Here is a 17,772-nt window from a genome sequence, read left to right on the forward strand (position 1 = left end):
TCCAGTCTCTCTGGCCGCCTCCTGCACACTCTCACCTCTCTCCTGTTTTCACAGTATTCTATGTCTTCCCTCTCAAATCCTCTTGTTGGGGAGACCGCAGGGCGATTAATGTGTTACTTGATGTCGGTGTGCAGTTGCTCAGGATTTGCAACTCTTATGTTCGGAATCGTTCAGAAGCCATTGTGCTGGGAAGCGGGAAGTGACCACAACTGATCCACTGGCCGCATGTTTTGCAAATCAGTTCTGGTAACTGGCTCTAGAGAGAGGATGCACGCTGCCTTCCAGTTAGTCCTTAACTGTCCACCAGTTTCCATTCTTATTTATAGGTTCTTAGAACTTGAAGGAACTGAGCAGTAGGTGGATCATTTTTGTGACTTTGCTGTGATCATGAAGAGAAGCTATTCTTAGGGAGGAGGCTGAGGGAGGACCAGGGCTATGGAGATAAGAATAAGTTTGACTCATACAATGTGTATGTACTACTAAACCCCTTCACACATCGCTACTTATGTAACGATTCTTGAAGGAAGGCGGTTTTCTTTTTAACTAATCGTCTATGGGAAGATGGTGGCTTTTAAGTAACTCTTTTTTTAACAGGGTTTTGTTGTAATAAGAAAAAAAAAAAAAAAGAAAGCCACCATTTAATCCAGCTTGCACATTGTGTGTATCTGCACCATACATTTAAAGCACATGACTTCCCCCCAAGAATCCTGGGAAATGTAGTTTTTCCTTGCAAAGCTAGAATTCCTCTTAACAAACCACAGCTCCCAGGGATCTTTGGGTTGAAAGAAATGTGTTTTAAATAGGTATGGAATAAGTTCTAAATGTGTGGTGTGGAATGAGAAAGAATGAGGGCAGACTCAAGGTCCGAGCAACTGAACAAGAATTCCTCCACTCTTAGCCTTGGACATCTTGAAGGGCTTTCCTGCACGATGGGCAAAACCGTTCCCCAGCGTGTAGCTCAGCAGCAGTGGAGCACGTGGAGGCTGAGTGCAATCCAGATCTCATGCGCATTTTTTGCCCCCGAAAAGCACGGAGAGAAACTAGTTTTGTTCCAAAAACAAATGCTCATTGCCTATTGATTCTGCATTACCCTACAGTGTGTCCATTTGAAAACAGTTGTAGGTGGTCCTGGAAACTGGAGGTGCAGCCACATTGTGGCATTGTGGGTTGGAGTGTCCCAAGATCACAATCACTACACCCTCCTCCATTCACTTGGGGCAAGTGCAAGGGTGATACTAATCAAGGGGAGGGTTTCCAAATGCAGATCAAGTAACCACACCCACCTCCTTGTTTAGGGCTGAATCTAGACTCAATCTAGATTGAAAGCTGCATGTTGAAGACGAAGATGAATGACTCATTTTTTTTTTAAAAAAACCCACTACATTTTTGTGTGTGCAGCAAAAGCGAAGTAATCTGCTTTGGGCACAGTTCTGCTGCAAGTGCCAACTGCCTCTGTTCCTACCTGCCATGGAAAAGCAATGGTTCTCCAAGAGGGTGATCAAGGTGGGGGCTTGATCTTGTCGCTTGAGGTCTGCTGCCTGACTCGGATCACACCTTTACCGGTTCCCTTACAGATCCTGCGGTTCATCAATGACAAGGACCTGCAGGACTGGCAAGAAAAGCTCCTGGGGAACTATATAGCAAGTCGAGGGCTAGCCAGCCTCTCCCTGCGCAATGAGCTGTTGAGCCAGGTGGCCAGTCAGGTGTGGAAGAACCCAGACCTGGAGCAAGGCCAACGAGGTTGTGTGTTGATGGCTGCCCTCTTGAGCACTTTTGCCCCTTCTCCAGCTCTGGAGAAGCCCCTGCTGAAGTAAGAAAAAGGCTCCGCTCTCCACTTTTTTAAAACACCACTCATAAAATGGAGCCGTTTACGGAAGGATTCTGCTTTTTTGGCTTACAGGTTTGTGTCTGACCATGGTCTGGATGGATATAACGGCGTTTGCCAGCGTAAACTCCTGATGTCAATGAAGCAGATGGAAAGCGACCCAGAAGTGTCCCGTAGCTTTCCTCCCACCCAGCTGGAGTGGACTGCCAATCAGAGGAAAGGCAAGATGGTGTTGGATGTTTACACCTACAAAGGTAACAGCGAATACTTAGCATACTCATAAGGGCAGACCTTGGTAATATGCCCGCCCTGTGCAAGACCATTGGAAGCCCTCAACCACAGCCCTCGTGGCACCAACTTAAGCCAGACTCTGGGAAGGATGTGCAAGGCCCTCTACCTCTTTCCCAAAGCCCAGCAAGCGCTTGGCCAGCTTTAGGAGGGAGGCAGGAGGACTCTACGACCCTTTCAGAGCCCTACACCTCCTTCCCGAAGCAGGGCAAGCGCTTACCAGGTTTTGAGAAGGCACCCTTCTTGGCTATGTGCTTGAAGTGACCGCACCACTCACACTGCCCTAAATCTGCCTGTGATACCCATCAGAATTGTTGGGAACAAATAGTATTTCCGGACCGGGCCCTCCTTGATGTTGCAGTTTGCAGTTGTAAGGCTTTTATTTTAGCATTTTGTCTTTCGCTTTTTTCCTCCCTGGCTTAGAGGAGAGGCTTTCAGCCGAAGTGGAGTCCTGGACAACAGGAGAGCAATATGCAGGCTGGATCCTGAGTTCAAGGTACACGCAGAAGCAAAAGGAGTAGGTTTTGATCTGACAGTTTCTGTTGTCAGAGCAATTGATCTTTGAGGTCAGCAAAGGCTCAGGCTGTTATCAGCGTGTTCTGCAGCAGCATGAGAAGGGTAAATAATTATGTAAGGACCAACCCCAGGCCGTGTTATTACTTCCTCATCCCAGGCTGTTGGAGTTTGTCTTTACTCATAAAAATGAATGTTTGAGCTCCCACCTTCCCTTTTTTATTTTTTTAACTGGAAATCCATTTCATGCTTTGCAGAAGTTAGACTGTCTTTGGAGAGAAGAGTGGTATTCATGGGCCTCAGTTCAGCTCTTTTTCCTCAAAGAGCAGTGGCCTCCCCCCAACCTCATGTGCCCCCCAAGTGTTTTGGACTACAGTGGTACCTTGGGTTAAGAACTTAATTCATTTTGGAGGTCCGTTCTTAACCTGAAACTGTTCTTAACCTGAAGCACTACTTTAGCTAATGGGGCCTCCTGCTGCCGCTGTGCCGCCGGAGCACGGTTTCTGTTCTCATCCTGAAGCAAAGTTCTTAACCTGAGATACTATTTCTGGGCTAGCAGAGTCTATAACCTGAAGCGTCTGTAACCTGAGGTACCACTGTACAATTCTTGATCAGCCCCAGCCAGCATGGGCAAAACCAGAAGCCTTTTGTTTTTCCCTCTCTGCCTCACACCCAGGGCCGTCTTAAGCATATCCGGTGCCATGGTGCAAAGATCCCTCTGGCACCCCCCCCTTTCCCAGAGTTGTCAAACCTTTCCCCAAGCCTCTGCAGGGATCGCTCTCCTCCCACTGAGGCTTGGGAGGCAAGCTGCATACCCACCAGCCATATGGTTGGCAGGGTGCAGCTGGTGGGCATGCAGGGAAAGGGGAGGCCGCCGGCAAAGCCGCACAGCTCCCCCACTTGCTGGGGTGCCCCTGAGAGGCTGGCGCCATGGCACAACGCGCCACTAAGCCCAATGGGAATAACGGCTCTGCTCTCGCCTTCTTTCTCAAGCCTGTCTTCTGGCACCCTGCACTTCCTCTCTGTGTCGTAATGTCCCCTCCCTCTGCTGATTTCAGGGGCCTGGATACAGTACCTCGCGGCTGGTCTGTGTCCATGTTCACAGGCAAGGCGTGGCAGGATTTGCCTGGTTGTGACTTTGTGCTGGATCTCATTGGAGAAATAGAGGAAGGCAACTGGCCCTCTGAATCCTCCCCTGACTATCCTATAACCCCAGAGTGGGATGAGAGCTATTCCTATCAGAGCTCTTCAGATAGGTGAGTGACCTCCTTCCTTGCCACTTGTCCCCAGCTACAACCTCGATCGTATTCCCATAAACCTCTGCTTCTGTGACCTTACTGGCTTTCTCCCCTGGCAGGATGCCCTTGGACATCCCCCCTGCTCCAGGCATTCGGGCACCTTCCGCCCCCCCACCCCCCCTGCCTCCAGACGTGGACAACATCGCTCATTCAGGTGAGTCCCAATCTCAGGGCAGTGATGGTCCTAAATTCAAAGGCGGCTAGACAGCACCAAGGAGTGTGTGAACCTGAGTGTCTGGTTTCCAGGCTTTGAAGCAATGTGGGCTTTGTGTGTGTTCAGTGTGTGCAGGAGACTTAAAGAGAAAATGTTGAGGCTGTAGAATTAGCATAGGTAAAGGTAAAGGGACCCCTGACCATTAGGTCCAGTCGTGGCCGACTCTGGGGTTGTGGTGCTCATCTCGCTTTATTGGCCAAGGGAGCCGGCGTGCAGCATCTGGGTCATGTGGCCAGCATGACTATGCCGCTTCTGGTGAACCAGAGCAGCGCATGGAAATGCCGTTTACCTTCCCACCGGAGCGGTACCTATTTATCTACTTGCACTTGACATGCTTTCAAACTGCTAGGTGGGCAGGAGCAGGGACCGAGCAAAGGGAGCTCACCCCGTTGCGGGGATTCGAACCGCTGACCTTCTGATCGGCACGTCCTAGGCCCTGTGGTTTAACGCATAGCGCCACCCACATCCGTAGAATTAGCATGGGGAAGCACAAATGGTGCTAAGAGAGTAGGGAGGAGCTTGGCCTGATTTGTTTCCATCTCCCAATAGAGTCGAGCTACAGAGGTAGCTCCAGATCGGCTGGAGGGCTGGATCACTTTGTGGACGGTCTCTTCATGCCTCTGCTGCATCATGGGGCCAGGAGTCAGGCGCCAGTAAGTCTGCTCATTTCTCATCTGTTCAATTGTTTGCTGCTCCTTTTCTCGTGCACTGTCCTTCCAACAAGTCTGCCTTTCCGTTTCCCGTTTCGTTTGTTAGCATTTAGTTCTGTAGTGACCATTCATGTAATTCATAGTGAATTACGACCCTGTCCTACGTTCAGTTGCCTGAACTCAAAGACCAAATGAGGCAGATAAGCTGTGTACTAAATGTTGGGCTGTCTCTTGCTCCTCTGCAGGATATGGAGAGTGAAGGGAATCTGACTGGACGCATGAAAGGAGGTGGGAAAATTGGACCCACTCACCATGGAGCCTTCTCAGGTGCGACCCAAGCAGGAAAGATCCAACATTTGTACATGATGGGGAGGGAGTTCAGGGTTTGGTCCTTCAGGGATGATGGCCACCAGCGGCTGTTCTTTTAGCAAGCATTAAGCTGTATGTGATCTAAGATGTGTGTGGAATTATGCTTATATACCTGGCACACACTTCATGCTGTTGGGTGTGAATAATGAGATTCTATACATGCACACTTTGGGCATGTATAAGCCCTAGGAAATTCTGTCAGGCCTACAGAATCAGGCAGGGACCTGCTTCCACAACATGCAATGGTTGCCATACCCAGAATGCCCAGCAGCACCCTCACTATATTTCCAACTACGCCAAGATTATCTCAGTGCAAATCCTAGGAGATATAATTTTTTAAGGATTTTGCCTTGAATGTCATTTCCCTCAAAATAATAAGCATTTCTATGAGTCCTCCATTTTCTCCATTCCATCATATTTCTACGTGTGGTGAAATAATTGCCTTCCCTAGAGCCAAATGGTAGTAGGCTCCTACATTGTGGTGGTGGTTGCTGACTAAAGATGAGGGAGAAATTTGGTTCCGTTCCTGCTTTAATGTGAACCTGCTTAATTCACACTTCCTGAAACAATATGAAATGACTTCCTGAAACCAAAATCTGCACTTTTCTGACTTTTGTAATGTTGTTCTCCAAATGAAACAGTGTTCAGAAATGTGTTTATTAGGGGTAAGTGTGCATTGCGTAAAAATGCACATATAAGTTAAAGTAACATACAAAAATGCATCATTTTAGGGGATATCACATGCAAAGAGGTGCCTAGGAGGAGGAGAGGTGCACACTAAAATGCTGACTTTTCATGATGACTTAAAAAAACCCCAACCTGCTATGAAAAAAATAAGAAACCAAAAGAAGGGTGTTGCATTTTGGGCAGGAATTTAAAATTCCTCTTTGCCGCTCTCTTCCAGCCTTCCCAGCCTTCTCTAGTTATTCAAGGGGTTTGTATGTCTCTTGTGGTGGTTTGTGTGCATTGCATGCTGTTGTTGTCCTTGGTGATGTCTGGTTGCTTGTTCTGACTTGGGAAGATACTTAGACGGGTACCACAAGGATGGAGCCAGCAGCCTCTAGGTTTGCTCCAAAGGTATGGAGTGTGTGTGAAGATTAGTAGTTAATGGAAACCGGGGTGGGGGTGGGGGTGGGGATTTGCCCGGTGCATGTGAGCAGGACCATCAGTAAGTCTGGCTGTTCAACTTGGTGATAACTTTCACACGAGACACAGCAAGCCAGTCTTTCCTTCTTCCATTAGGCTATTCGGGAATGATGAGCATGCCGTCTTACCAACCTATGCCTGTCATGGGCGGAATGATGCCAGCCACCATGCCAATGATGCCAGCGCTTGGTGGAACGGGAACAATGCCAGGTAAAAATAATACAGAAAATGTGGCAAGGGTTGGAACAGATTGAAATGCAGGAGATTTTGAGGTGAGGCAGTGGGGAAGGCTGTCATTCATCCTTTGCACAATAGATCCCTGTGTCTCTTTTCTTACTATCCAACTGGCTTGCTAAAAGAAGGCTGAGAAGAAAATGTGTAAGTTTAAAAACAAGTCTTCCTGCCTCAATGCGTTACAAACAACATAAAAGCATGTGGAATGTACTCTGCAACACTGTACTTCTGCTTCAGTCATGCTTTAACAACTATTTTACAAGCTTTTTTGGATTCACTGAATATAGTATTGCAAAGAGGAGAGTTAGTATGGAATTGTGTTGAATTTTGCAGTCCTGTCCCCTGATAATATTATCCCCATCTGGGAGGAAGAGCCTCTGGTTGCTGTGCATTCAACAGGAAGTAACCACATACTATGTGGATCTCGGACGTTAGCTTGATGAGCCTTCATAGATGTCTCTTTCTCTCACTCAGCTATGGCTATGCCTCAGCCTCAGCCCATTATGCCATCAGTGGATCCAAACCAGATAGCTGCACAGCAACAAGCCTTCATCAACCAGCAGGCCATGCTCATGGTAAGTGAAAGGGTTAAGAACAATGGGCGATGAGCAAGTGAGTACAAGGAGCTTTGGAAACATAACTATGCTGTTGCCTTTTGCCATGAATCATGTCACACTTGCCAGTCGCCTGCTAAAATGTTTATTATGCACCACAAGTGTTCGGTTGTTAGGTTTTTAATTCTTCTTTCAAATGTTGTTTTTGTGTTCCTAACTGTTTTTAATTATTTTATGTATAAATCGCCTTGGGATGGCGGTTTAGAAGTCAGTTAATGAATTAACTGTAATAACAAACAAACATATAAGTGGTCTCAGTAGCTTCATCCCTTCTCTTTCCTCCAATATATATCTACTAGTCTCAAAATCCCCCGGGTTAAAAGCCTGAAACTGCCATGTTGATCAGGCCAAAGCTCCTGAAAAATTGGATTTCATGTTTCAGGCTCAGCAGATGACCCTTCAAGCCATGACAATCTCCCAGCAGCAGCAAAAGGAGCAACAGCGCCAGCAAAAAGACAGGTCTCCTGAGCTTTCAAGGCCAAGACGAACATCCCCACAGAGGAGGTCACCTGAATTTTCAAGGCGAAGTCGAGCATCAGAACAGGAGCGATCGCCTGAATCTTCAAGGCCGAGGCGAGTGTCACCACGGGAACGGTCACCAGAATCTTCAAGGCCAAGGCGACTGTCTCCTCCTCCACACCTGCCAGCTCCAGCTTCTAAACCCAAGAGCCTCAAAAGCACCACCAAGCAAGATGCATCAGTGCCTGATCTACAAGAATCTCCATCTCCGCCACCAGCACCGGTACTGGGTGTCCAGCAAGTATTCCTCTGTAGAAATGCCCGCACAACTTCTGCATCATAGTGTGGTTTCTGCAAAACCACAAACCTTAAAGCATTAGTCTTCCAGATGTTGCTGATTTGCAACTCCCATCACCCCCAGCAAGCAAGGCTAGTTGCCTGGGATGATGGGAGTTGTATACAGCAACATCTGGGAGTTGTAGTTCAGCAACAAAGGTTCCCCACACCTGACTCTAAAGAGAGAAAGAGCTGAACTCTGGCCATGCTGCTTTATGATTTTATGCTCCCGTTGCTCGGTCCCTGCTCCTGCCAACCTAGCAGTTCGCAAGCACATCAATGTTCAAGTAGATAAATAGGTACTGCTCTGGCGGGAAGGTAAACGGCGTTTCCGTGCACTGCTCTGGTTCACCAGAAGTGGCTTAGTCATGCTGGCCACATGACCTGGAAGATGTACCTTGGCCAATAAAGCGAGATGAGCGCCGCGACCCCAGAGTCGGCCTCAACTGGACCTAATGGTCAGGGGTCCCTTTACCTTTACCTTATTAGCTTGTTAGAACTCAGACCTGATTCTCACAAACAGCAGATAACATGCTAAACCTGTGTCCAAGTGGGGACTGACATGACTGAATGCTACTCAATACCAAAAAAGGTTCCCTCTATGTAGAAAAGATGCAAAGGTAAAAGCCAGAATGCTGGCATCTAGTTTTGTTGGGTTTTTATTTTTTAAAAAAAACTTAATGGGGGAGCGTTTAGTTATGTGAGCTCCCACCTGCAGCTTGCAGCGTTAAAGCCCAGGCACGGGTTTATTTTAAACTAGCTTTGAGTTGGGCATGACTGAACTGCCACAAAATGCTATATATGGGGTGAGGAGATGGCTCCTCGTTTTTTCAGACATCCCTGACTAGGATCAGTCAGTGAGGCCTAACTGAGGAACATATTGGGTTATGTGTTCTAGATCGCCCTCCTCCATGGAAACCAGTCCTCAGACATCAGAGAGGACCCCATCTCTCGAGAGTCATTCCAGAAGAAAGTGGAGTTCTTCCAGAAAATGGGTGAGCCACTTCATGCTGTTGCCCTGGGCTTCATCCCAGATGGGGCATCATTCCATTTTTACACATCAGTATATTTTCATGCTCCACACTAATACAAATTACTATAATTATTAACTGCTTTGTGGTACTAATTCATTCCTGAGGGGAGTGCCAGTGTTTTGTAAGAACCGGAGTGCATTCCTGGGGAATAAACATTCTTTTGAGTTCTGCCAAGGAAAAAATAAGTATCTCTAGGTGAATGGGAGGCAAGATGAGGAACCTCTATTGACAGGTCAGTCTTGTGCTTCCATGGCTCAACTGTTTGGGTTGAGGATGAAAATGCCCCCACCCCCCGGTAAATCCTACTAGGAGCATTTCTTCACCACCATCTTTAGCAGCCTTCCTCAACCTTGTGCCCTGTGGATATTGTCCCATCTGCCCCAGCCAGCATGGCCAGAAGTCAGGGATAATGGGAACTGTAGTCCAAAACACTTGCAAACACCAGGTTAAGGACCTAAGGTATGACACGTTTTTTGTCCCTTCTTCTGTGCTTGTGGCACACTATCACTGCAAATAAATACAGTGGTACCTTGGGTTACAGACACTTCAGGTTACAGACTCCGCTAACCCAGAAATAGTACCTCAGTTTAAGAACTTTGCTTCAGGATGAGAACAGAAATCCTGCTCTGGCAGCACAGCAGCAGCAGGAGACCCCATTGGCTAAAGTGGTACCTCAGGTTAAGAACAGTTTCAGGTTAAGAACGGACCTCCAGAACGAGTTAAGTTCTTAACCCGAGGTACCACTGTACAGTCGTACCTTGGTTTTGGAAAAGCTTAGTTTCCGAACGTTTTGGCTCCAGAACGCTGCAAACCCAGAAGTGAGTGTTCCGGTTTGCCAACGTTCTTTTGGAACCCAAATGTCTGACCTTCCACAGCTTTCGATTGGTGGCACGAGCTTCCTGCAGCCAATCAGAAGCCGTGCTTTGGTTTCTGAACCTTTTGGAAGTCGAACGGACTTCCAGAATGGATTCCATTCCGACTTCCAAGGTCCGACTGTAAAAAACATTAAAGGAGGATGCACAGTCAGTTTAGGGAGAAGGGGTGTTTTGGGGAACATCCTAAGGGCCAGACATAGAAGCCAGGAGGGGCTCATTGAGTCTCCAGGCCTGATGTAGGCTGATCTGGTAATATGGGGCTGATTTACAAGTTCCTTCCAACCAACAGCGGTTTGTATTTGGTATTCTAACTGGACTGATGCTGCCAGTCCAGGTTTAAGAAATTATTGGTGCTTGATTGCCCCTGCTTCTCCACACAGGGCAGCAGAAAAGTCATGTGAAGAAAGCACCTCCTTCTCCAAAGAGGTGGACACCTCCAAATAAACCATCATCAGAAGACCAAGAGACTAGCCCACAACCAAATTCAGGTAAGTTCTGGTCATGAATATAGTCTTCGCAGAGCCTTTTCATTCCTTGCTGGCTGCCTCACTTGCCCATTCTAGCTTCAGTAATGGAGACGGAATGCAGCTAAATAAGGAAGTAGCAAAATACTTATGCATGAGATTGGGAAGGCGCTAAGTAGAAAGTGCTAGCCAGGGGTAGAGAAGTGTGTAAGGTAGAAACAAGGCAAAATATTTTTGCTTATTTAGAAAACAAGCGCGCACACCTTTTCTCTTAATCCTCTGCTGCAGGGTCGCCACACTCTACACAGACAGAAAATGACCAACATTCTCAACCAACCCAGGAGATACGGAGGATCATCAAAACTCACAAGGCTCAGCCTGTCCCACCACCAAAACCCATCATCCCACTCAGGTGAGGAATGGACCTGAGCCTGGTCACGGAATTAGAACTCCTTTTAGATATTTGTGCCTGCAGAAGCTTCCATGGTTGCCCCCATGCCAATCAGAGAACATCTAATGGTTTGGTGGGTTGCCACAATGTTGGGCTTGTCCACATGTCACATTAAAGCCATAGCTAATGCCAACCGTTGTTAACATTATCCTTCGTTTATGAAGCTTGGTTAAAGAGGAAGTACGATCGGATTAACCTTGGTTTGTTATGCCACAGCTGAGTTTATCTGAGTTAATCTCGGTGCCGCCCAGTGGCATGCGGTGAATTTTTTTGTAGGAGAACAATTAGGGCATGGGTAGGCAAACTAAGGCCAGGGGCCAGATCCAGCCCAATCGCCTTCTAAATCTGGCCCGCGGACGCTCCGGGAATCAGTGTGCTTTTACGTGAGTAGAATGTGTCCTTTTATTTAAAATGCGTCTCTGGGTTATTTATGGGGCATAGGAATTCGTTCATTATTTTTTCCCCAAAATATAGTCTGGCCCCCCACAAGGTCTGAGGACTGCCCCCCTGCTGAAAAAGTTTGCTGACCCCTGAGTTAGGGCCAGAGGAGCCAGCTTGCAAGGGCGATGGGGGAGGGGATGTTGTGTGTGTGAGCATCATGCCCCCCTCCCTGTCGTCGCATTGCACCTCCCTCCCTAAGCCAGGCAGAAGCTTCCCAGGCTTTGGAAGGAGGCAGCAGGCATTAATATCATAATTTACCATGAACATTTAGGAGACTAGCCTAATCCCTCAAGTACACTGACCACACACCATTGGTGCACCTTCTCCGTGACTCCAACTTGTTATCAGAAGCCTTTGTGGCACCCTTTCCCTGGCAATGTCTCACTGTGCCAGTGGCATCACTAGCCTGCTTGCTATTATTGGCTGGTTAGACAGACGCAGTGGGCCCAGCGAGGGGATGGATGTTGCCTGTGCACGAACCATCTTGTCATAGCAACCCAACATGGGCAGAAGTCTCTAGCTGTTCTTTGGCCAACATGGGAGGAATGGCAGAGTTGTCCAATTGCATTTGTAAGAGACTGTCTGAAGAAGGGTCTCTGAGGACAGGCGTTTTGTTGACTTTTACTGTTGGCCCATGCAGCTAACTCCACCAGAGCTGGTTTTAAGTTTTCCCCCTCCTATTTGACTTACAGAAACGTCTCTAAACCTTTCGTGAAGAAGAATGACCCAAAGGAGGAAGCTCTGGCAAAGCTGGGGATTGTGGGACACTCACAGGTGAGTAATAGCTTGTAACTTCCAGATGGTTTCTGTTGCGACACACCTAGAAAAACCAATGTGGTCAGCGGCCAAAGTCCTGTTGGGATTCTCCAATTACCTGTCAAGGTGGCAATAAAAATGAGAGAAATCCATATAAGCCACTACGTGTTCCTTAGAGAGAAAAATTGGGATACAAATAGGACAAATAACAAACAAAATATATATATATATACCAAGTGTGACTGGATATCAGAAGGATCCAGACTTTTATTGATACAGACTTGCTGTACTACCATCACCCGTCTGTCTGCACCTCTGCTTTTGGAGCAGCCCCATGAGAGCCATCTGGTTGAAGCTTATTTGGGTTTTAGAAAGAGGCTTGAGATTGAAATGAGGAAAGTATCACAATTTTTGTTAAGAACCATTCACCACTACCTCTGATCCCAATGTCCTTGGAAGGCAAACTTTTGTTGATTTACAATGCAATAAGCTCACTTTGGGGGTAACTTCCCTGCCACACCCAAGTCACCTGGTGTCTTGTTACTGATATGGTCACTTTAACCCTCCAGTCCAGGCCTGCTGGAGTGGGTTATCCAGAGAAGTAGCGACACAGTTTACGAGATTACTGCCAGAAAGCTTTGCTAAGTGGGTTAAATTAAGCAGTTTGTTTGCTCTTCAGCCTTCCATGTTGCTACTCTAGGACTGCAGGTGTGACCTGTGGCCATGTTTAAAACGCTTCTCCTCCGCCTTGCTTTTTCTTTACGCAAACAGCTGTCCTCTGCATCACCAGAGGGGAGCCCCCAAGCATCTCCTCCTCCACTGCCACCACCTGGCAAGTTGTCCAGCTCCATCAAAGAAAAACAGCTTCCCCTCATTAACCTATTTGCTCGGCCGCCACTAACCTCCCCTCCTAACCCGGAGGTTCCTCCTCCCCCCCTGCAACCTCCACCAGCCCTTCCTTTGGACTACGCTTCAGAAGAAACTGGCATGAGAGGTATGTGGAGGAGCTTAGACTCTTTAGCCTTGACTTTGTGATTAGTGAGTTGATCTTCTCATCCCCTGTGCCTGCTGATTATCTGTGGCTCATCGTTAGGGTGCAGAGCTATGTGCTCACTATCCATTCAAAGCACATTTCCTGTCCTCAAAGAATCCTGGGCACTGTGATTTATTATTAAGCGTTGCTGCAAATAGTAACTCCGTGAAGGTTAAACTGCAGTTCCCAGAATTTTCTGGTGGAAAGGATGTGATTCAAATGTGTTTTAAATGTATGTACAGTGGTACCTCAGGTTACAAACGCCTCGGGTTACAAACACTTTGGGTTACAGACTGCACTAACCCAGAAGTAGTACCTCGGGTTAAGAACTTTACCTCAGGATGAGAACAGAAATCGCGCGGTGGCAGCGGGAAGCTCCATTAGCTAAAGTGGTACCTCAGGTTAAGAACGGACTCCCGGAATGAATTACGTTCGTAACCAGAGGTACCACTGTAGTGTGTATGCACCTTGGGGCAGCCTCCCTGGGTCTGATGGGAGTTGTAGTCAAAGCATCTGCAGGGCCACATGTTGGGGAAGACTGTGGTATGGGCCACAATTCAAAGTGCTGGTCATTATCGATAAGAGGCCTGTTAGAAATAATGTCTTCTTCCACGTGCCTCTGCCAAAGCCCTTCTTTTCATCGCAAAGACCACCATTTTTATTATTGTGTGTATCATTATTCTTTATAAAACCCTTAATAAAAATTATTATCTGGGGCCATTGTTTGAGTCTCTCTTCAGGTGGAGACCAAGGAGAGTTTTCTCATTGCCCAACATATGAATTGTCTTCCCCTGAGAAGCTGACATGACATCTACCTTGTTATCTATTTGACATCGGGCAGTGGTTCCAGCTTGGACTGTTAGCTGGTCTTAAATGTCTTCTTCAGGATATTGCTGACTTTGCTTACTCTGTGGCTTTAGCTTCTGTGTATTGTTCTTTTATTCAGTTATTTGTGTTCGTTTTTATTATTTTAAATTGTACACAGCCTGGGGAGCCTTGTAATGTAGGGCAGTTTAGAAATTCACCCAACCAGCAAAAACACTTCCCTTTTAGTAAGTTGTTGTTTTAGAAAGCTTTTTACCTACCTTATGGATACGGTAGGCTATAAATCTGAACAACTCAACAAATCTACAACAATCTTTACTGAAACCCCTAAAAGGGGCGTTAGATGAATGATGCTTTCTTATTTTGGGGAGAACATGACGGTGGATAGTGAAGATCTTGGCAGTACCACAATATATTGACATATAAAAAGTGACATATAAATGGTGAAGCAACCATAATAATAATAATAAAATCCCTTCTTCTGACATCCCTTTTGTTACACTTAGACTCAGCTCTGACAGTGGTGGAAGACGGCGGGATCAGAACCCAGCTCTTAGGACACTCTGCTAGTGTTACTTTCTCCTATGCCAACCCTACTTGGAAGCTCTTCCTACGCAAAGAGGTATGTCAAGGTCCATTGCATCCCAGTGCTGTTTTCTGGAAGTGGGAGAACTGGCCAATCCGGCTTTGCCGTGTACATCTGCGATGGGAGCATCTCACAAGAGCTGGGAATCCTGGTCATGTGACCTGTCACGGACACTGCTCTGCTTTGTCCTGCTTTTCAAATTGAGCTTGAACAATCTCAGTGTGTTCCCTCGTTCTAGGAAGTGCAACAAAACAAGTGTTGTGGTAAAGACATGCGATGGCACAGCCTCATGGTCTCTCCCACCGTGATAAATTCTGCAGGTTTGGAGTAGGAATAATCCTGAGAATGGTAAAGGAGGAAAATAAATTCTGAATAGGTGTGATGACCACAAGGCCTGGGGCAGATATAAATCCACACACTGTAATAGGGATTGATTTGGACTCTCTATGTCATGTTTGCATGCCTTGCCCTGAGGAGGACAGGAGATGAAGAGCAAGAATGGGACTCCTCACTCTCCCTATGCCAAGTGTATTGGGTGGGCGAGTAGTGTGAAGAATCAGCTGTTCTTCTTCTTTGAACTTCCGTCAAAACTGTGTCCTTAAAAAATTAACTCACGCCAGTGCACTGGATCACTGGCTGGCTTGGCTGGAGAGAGAAATGGATACATGTTTTGAAGACAGCTTTGTGTTTGTTTCCCCAACAGGTTTTTTACCCCAAGGAAAACTTCAGTCATCCTTATTGCTTAAATTTATTATGTGACCAGGTGAGCAGCATTGGGGGTGGGGTGGAAGTGGGGACTCACTTTCCTTCTTCTTGGTCCATTAACATCTGCACATTTCTTTCTTTCCCCTTTTTCCTCTCTTTGGGTTTTTGTGCCTTCTTAAATCCACACACCTGCTTTCTGCTTTGAGCTTCAAAGCTCTTGGACTGAGATTCCAGTAAGACATATGTGAGTCTAATCAAAGTCAATCTTCTTTGCTCCCTTTCAGATCATGACAGACACTTATTCGGAGTCATGCATTCGGATCTCCAAAGAGGAGAAGCGTAAGATGAAAGACCTGTTGGGTAAGCAGTCCCCTCTGCAACCACTCGACCCTAACCCATGCCACATATATCTTGGGGACATACAGCTTCTTCCTGGAATTAAAAAGGCTTCTTGGATGCATCTGTCACAGGCTGTGCATTAGGGATGTATGGACTGTCATGTGCGTATCCTGTCTTATAGCACACTTTGTGCTGCCTCGGTATTTTATTAACTCATCAAACAACCACCTAAGATTCCTCTTCGTTCCACAAGTGTGATTCAACAGATGTTAGAGTTGCCTCTACATTTTTGCAGATATAGTATTATATTACCTGTCCTTCACTCAAAAATCCCAGGGTGAGTTACAACCATTTAATGCAACATTTAAACAGGTTAAAAAAAAAAAGTTTTTACTGATTTTCATGGATAACAGAGGTACATATAACGTCTTTGTCTTCAGTTACATTTGGCGTGAGACATTGCTGTCATAGCAATTGTGAGGTTTGGTGGCGGGGGGTGGGGAGAGTTGAGAGAAAGAAGTGGGGTGGTGATTTTGCTATCAGAATATCAGATTCCTGCTTCTAGAATTTTGCTTTTCTTGCTTGAAATGTTTGGGGGTTTGGTGCTGCTTAACTAAGGGGGCTGACTAAATGTACGAGCCCATTTCTCCAGCAGAGTTAGCACAGCTTAACTCTGTTAAGACTACTAATGACAAATGTGAATCATTTCCTGTCTCTGCTGATGAAATGTTTTCCTTTCTGCATCCTTGCCAGTGGAGTTCCAGGTGGGCATGGATGCCAGCTCCATTCTTGATGATGGGATAAAGAAGAGGATTGTGGTAGCTGCTCGTGATAACTGGGCCAACTATTTCTCTCGCCTTTTCCCAGTTAAGGTAAGTCAGGCTAGCTGTTGCTTGAGGGACCTGGGACCTTGGTCTCCTGTAGTGGGGCAGGGCGGGGGGAGAGACTCTCTTGGGTTTTGCTTGCGAGTTGGGCGGGTGATTCGTTTATGTCCCTCACCCTTTTATTAGCTACTACTCAACATTGGTGTTGACTCTGCCTAGGTCACTACTTGGAATGTTCTAAACAGTTAAACTAACAACAACAAACAACAACAACAACAACAACAACAACAACTTTTATTTATACCCTGCTCTCCCCAGCCAAAGTCGGGCTCAGGGCAGCTAACATCAGATATATAACATTAGTATAAAATCAAAGGATAATTAAATTACCTCCTAAAAACAGGTCAAAATCAAATTAAAGTCTAATTAGATGGCTTTCCGCAGGGTTAGGGTTGGGAACAGTAAGTGCTCATCAGCCCAACTGTGAAGCCACAAGCTTCAAGTTAAAGCTCATCTTATCCGTTACCTGATTGTATGATGTCTTAGGCAAGCCGTGATCCCCTCAGTGTCCTATCTTCAAGCAGTTGGGGGCAAGGGTTGGAGATGGAGTAAGAAAATAGTACCTCACAGGGCTAATGTAATAAGGAAATACAGTGGTACCTCGGGTTACGTACTTAATTCGTTCCGGAGGACTGTTCTTAACCTGAAACTGTTCTTAACCTGAAGCACAACTTTAGCTAATGGGGCCTCCTGCTGCCGCTGCGCCGCTGGAGCACGATTTCTGTTCTCATCCTGAAGCAAGGTCTTAACCCGAGGTACTATTTCTGGGTTAGTGGAGTCTGTAACCTGAAGTGTATGCAACCCGAGGTACCACTGTAATTTATGTGACTATCTCAGAATGCTTGAAATGCTCTGCATATATACGAGGTGGTACTATTCAAGCAGGCCTAACACATCCTCAAGCCCAAACCAAATGCATTCAGAATAATCCAGTGTGTGTGTGTGTGTGTGTGTGTGAAACTTGTTGTACCTGAACAACTTAATGCTGCAGTTGGGAGGCTGCATATTTGAAAGCTGGCCAATGTGCGTATTGAGAGGGGGAGACTCCCTGCACTTAGTGTTGCCCTTTCCCTGGTGAATAAGTTCTCCAGCCCAGTTTAATCAACAGCTAGTTGAGTGGCAATAACTTTTCTGCTCAGCATTTAATGCTGCTCTGCTTCCTTATTGAGGAACATAGAAAGCTGCCTTAATAGTTGCTCAAACTATATATATATCCACCTGGCCCAGTGTACTGATTAGTGGCAGATCTCCAGGGTCTCAAGCAGAGAAGGGCCTTTTCCAGCACCCACTTCCAGTGTCCTTTTCTTACACGTGAGCTGCTGTGGGATGAACATGAGGCCATCTGCTTGCACTCCACCACTGGAATCATGAAGGCCGGCAGCTGTTAGGTGTGGAGTGTTAAGCATGATAAGTTGTCTGGTCCATACCTCCAC

General features: G+C 46.6%; 1 protein-coding gene across 1 annotated transcript in view; it reads left to right on the forward strand.

Annotated features, from left to right (window-relative positions):
• Window positions 1–17,772, forward strand: part of MYO15B (myosin XVB) — a 92,318-nt gene that overhangs the window by 48,629 nt on the left and 25,917 nt on the right. Inside the window, exons 28-46 of the mRNA XM_081851997.1 lie at window positions 1,575–1,810; window positions 1,901–2,079; window positions 2,537–2,609; window positions 3,685–3,882; window positions 3,984–4,078; window positions 4,688–4,791; window positions 5,034–5,115; window positions 6,400–6,513; window positions 7,012–7,112; window positions 7,534–7,893; window positions 8,845–8,941; window positions 10,236–10,343; window positions 10,608–10,731; window positions 11,904–11,985; window positions 12,739–12,961; window positions 14,332–14,447; window positions 15,115–15,174; window positions 15,401–15,476; window positions 16,209–16,375. Coding sequence (XP_081708123.1) covers window positions 1,575–1,810; window positions 1,901–2,079; window positions 2,537–2,609; window positions 3,685–3,882; window positions 3,984–4,078; window positions 4,688–4,791; window positions 5,034–5,115; window positions 6,400–6,513; window positions 7,012–7,112; window positions 7,534–7,893; window positions 8,845–8,941; window positions 10,236–10,343; window positions 10,608–10,731; window positions 11,904–11,985; window positions 12,739–12,961; window positions 14,332–14,447; window positions 15,115–15,174; window positions 15,401–15,476; window positions 16,209–16,375 — 2,595 coding nt within the window. The remainder of the gene's footprint in view (window positions 1–1,574; window positions 1,811–1,900; window positions 2,080–2,536; window positions 2,610–3,684; window positions 3,883–3,983; window positions 4,079–4,687; window positions 4,792–5,033; window positions 5,116–6,399; window positions 6,514–7,011; window positions 7,113–7,533; window positions 7,894–8,844; window positions 8,942–10,235; window positions 10,344–10,607; window positions 10,732–11,903; window positions 11,986–12,738; window positions 12,962–14,331; window positions 14,448–15,114; window positions 15,175–15,400; window positions 15,477–16,208; window positions 16,376–17,772) is intronic.

The sequence above is a fragment of the Podarcis erhardii genome, assembly GCF_964252035.2.
Source record: "Podarcis erhardii genome assembly, chromosome: 2".
NCBI classification, from domain to species: Eukaryota; Metazoa; Chordata; class Lepidosauria; order Squamata; family Lacertidae; genus Podarcis; species Podarcis erhardii.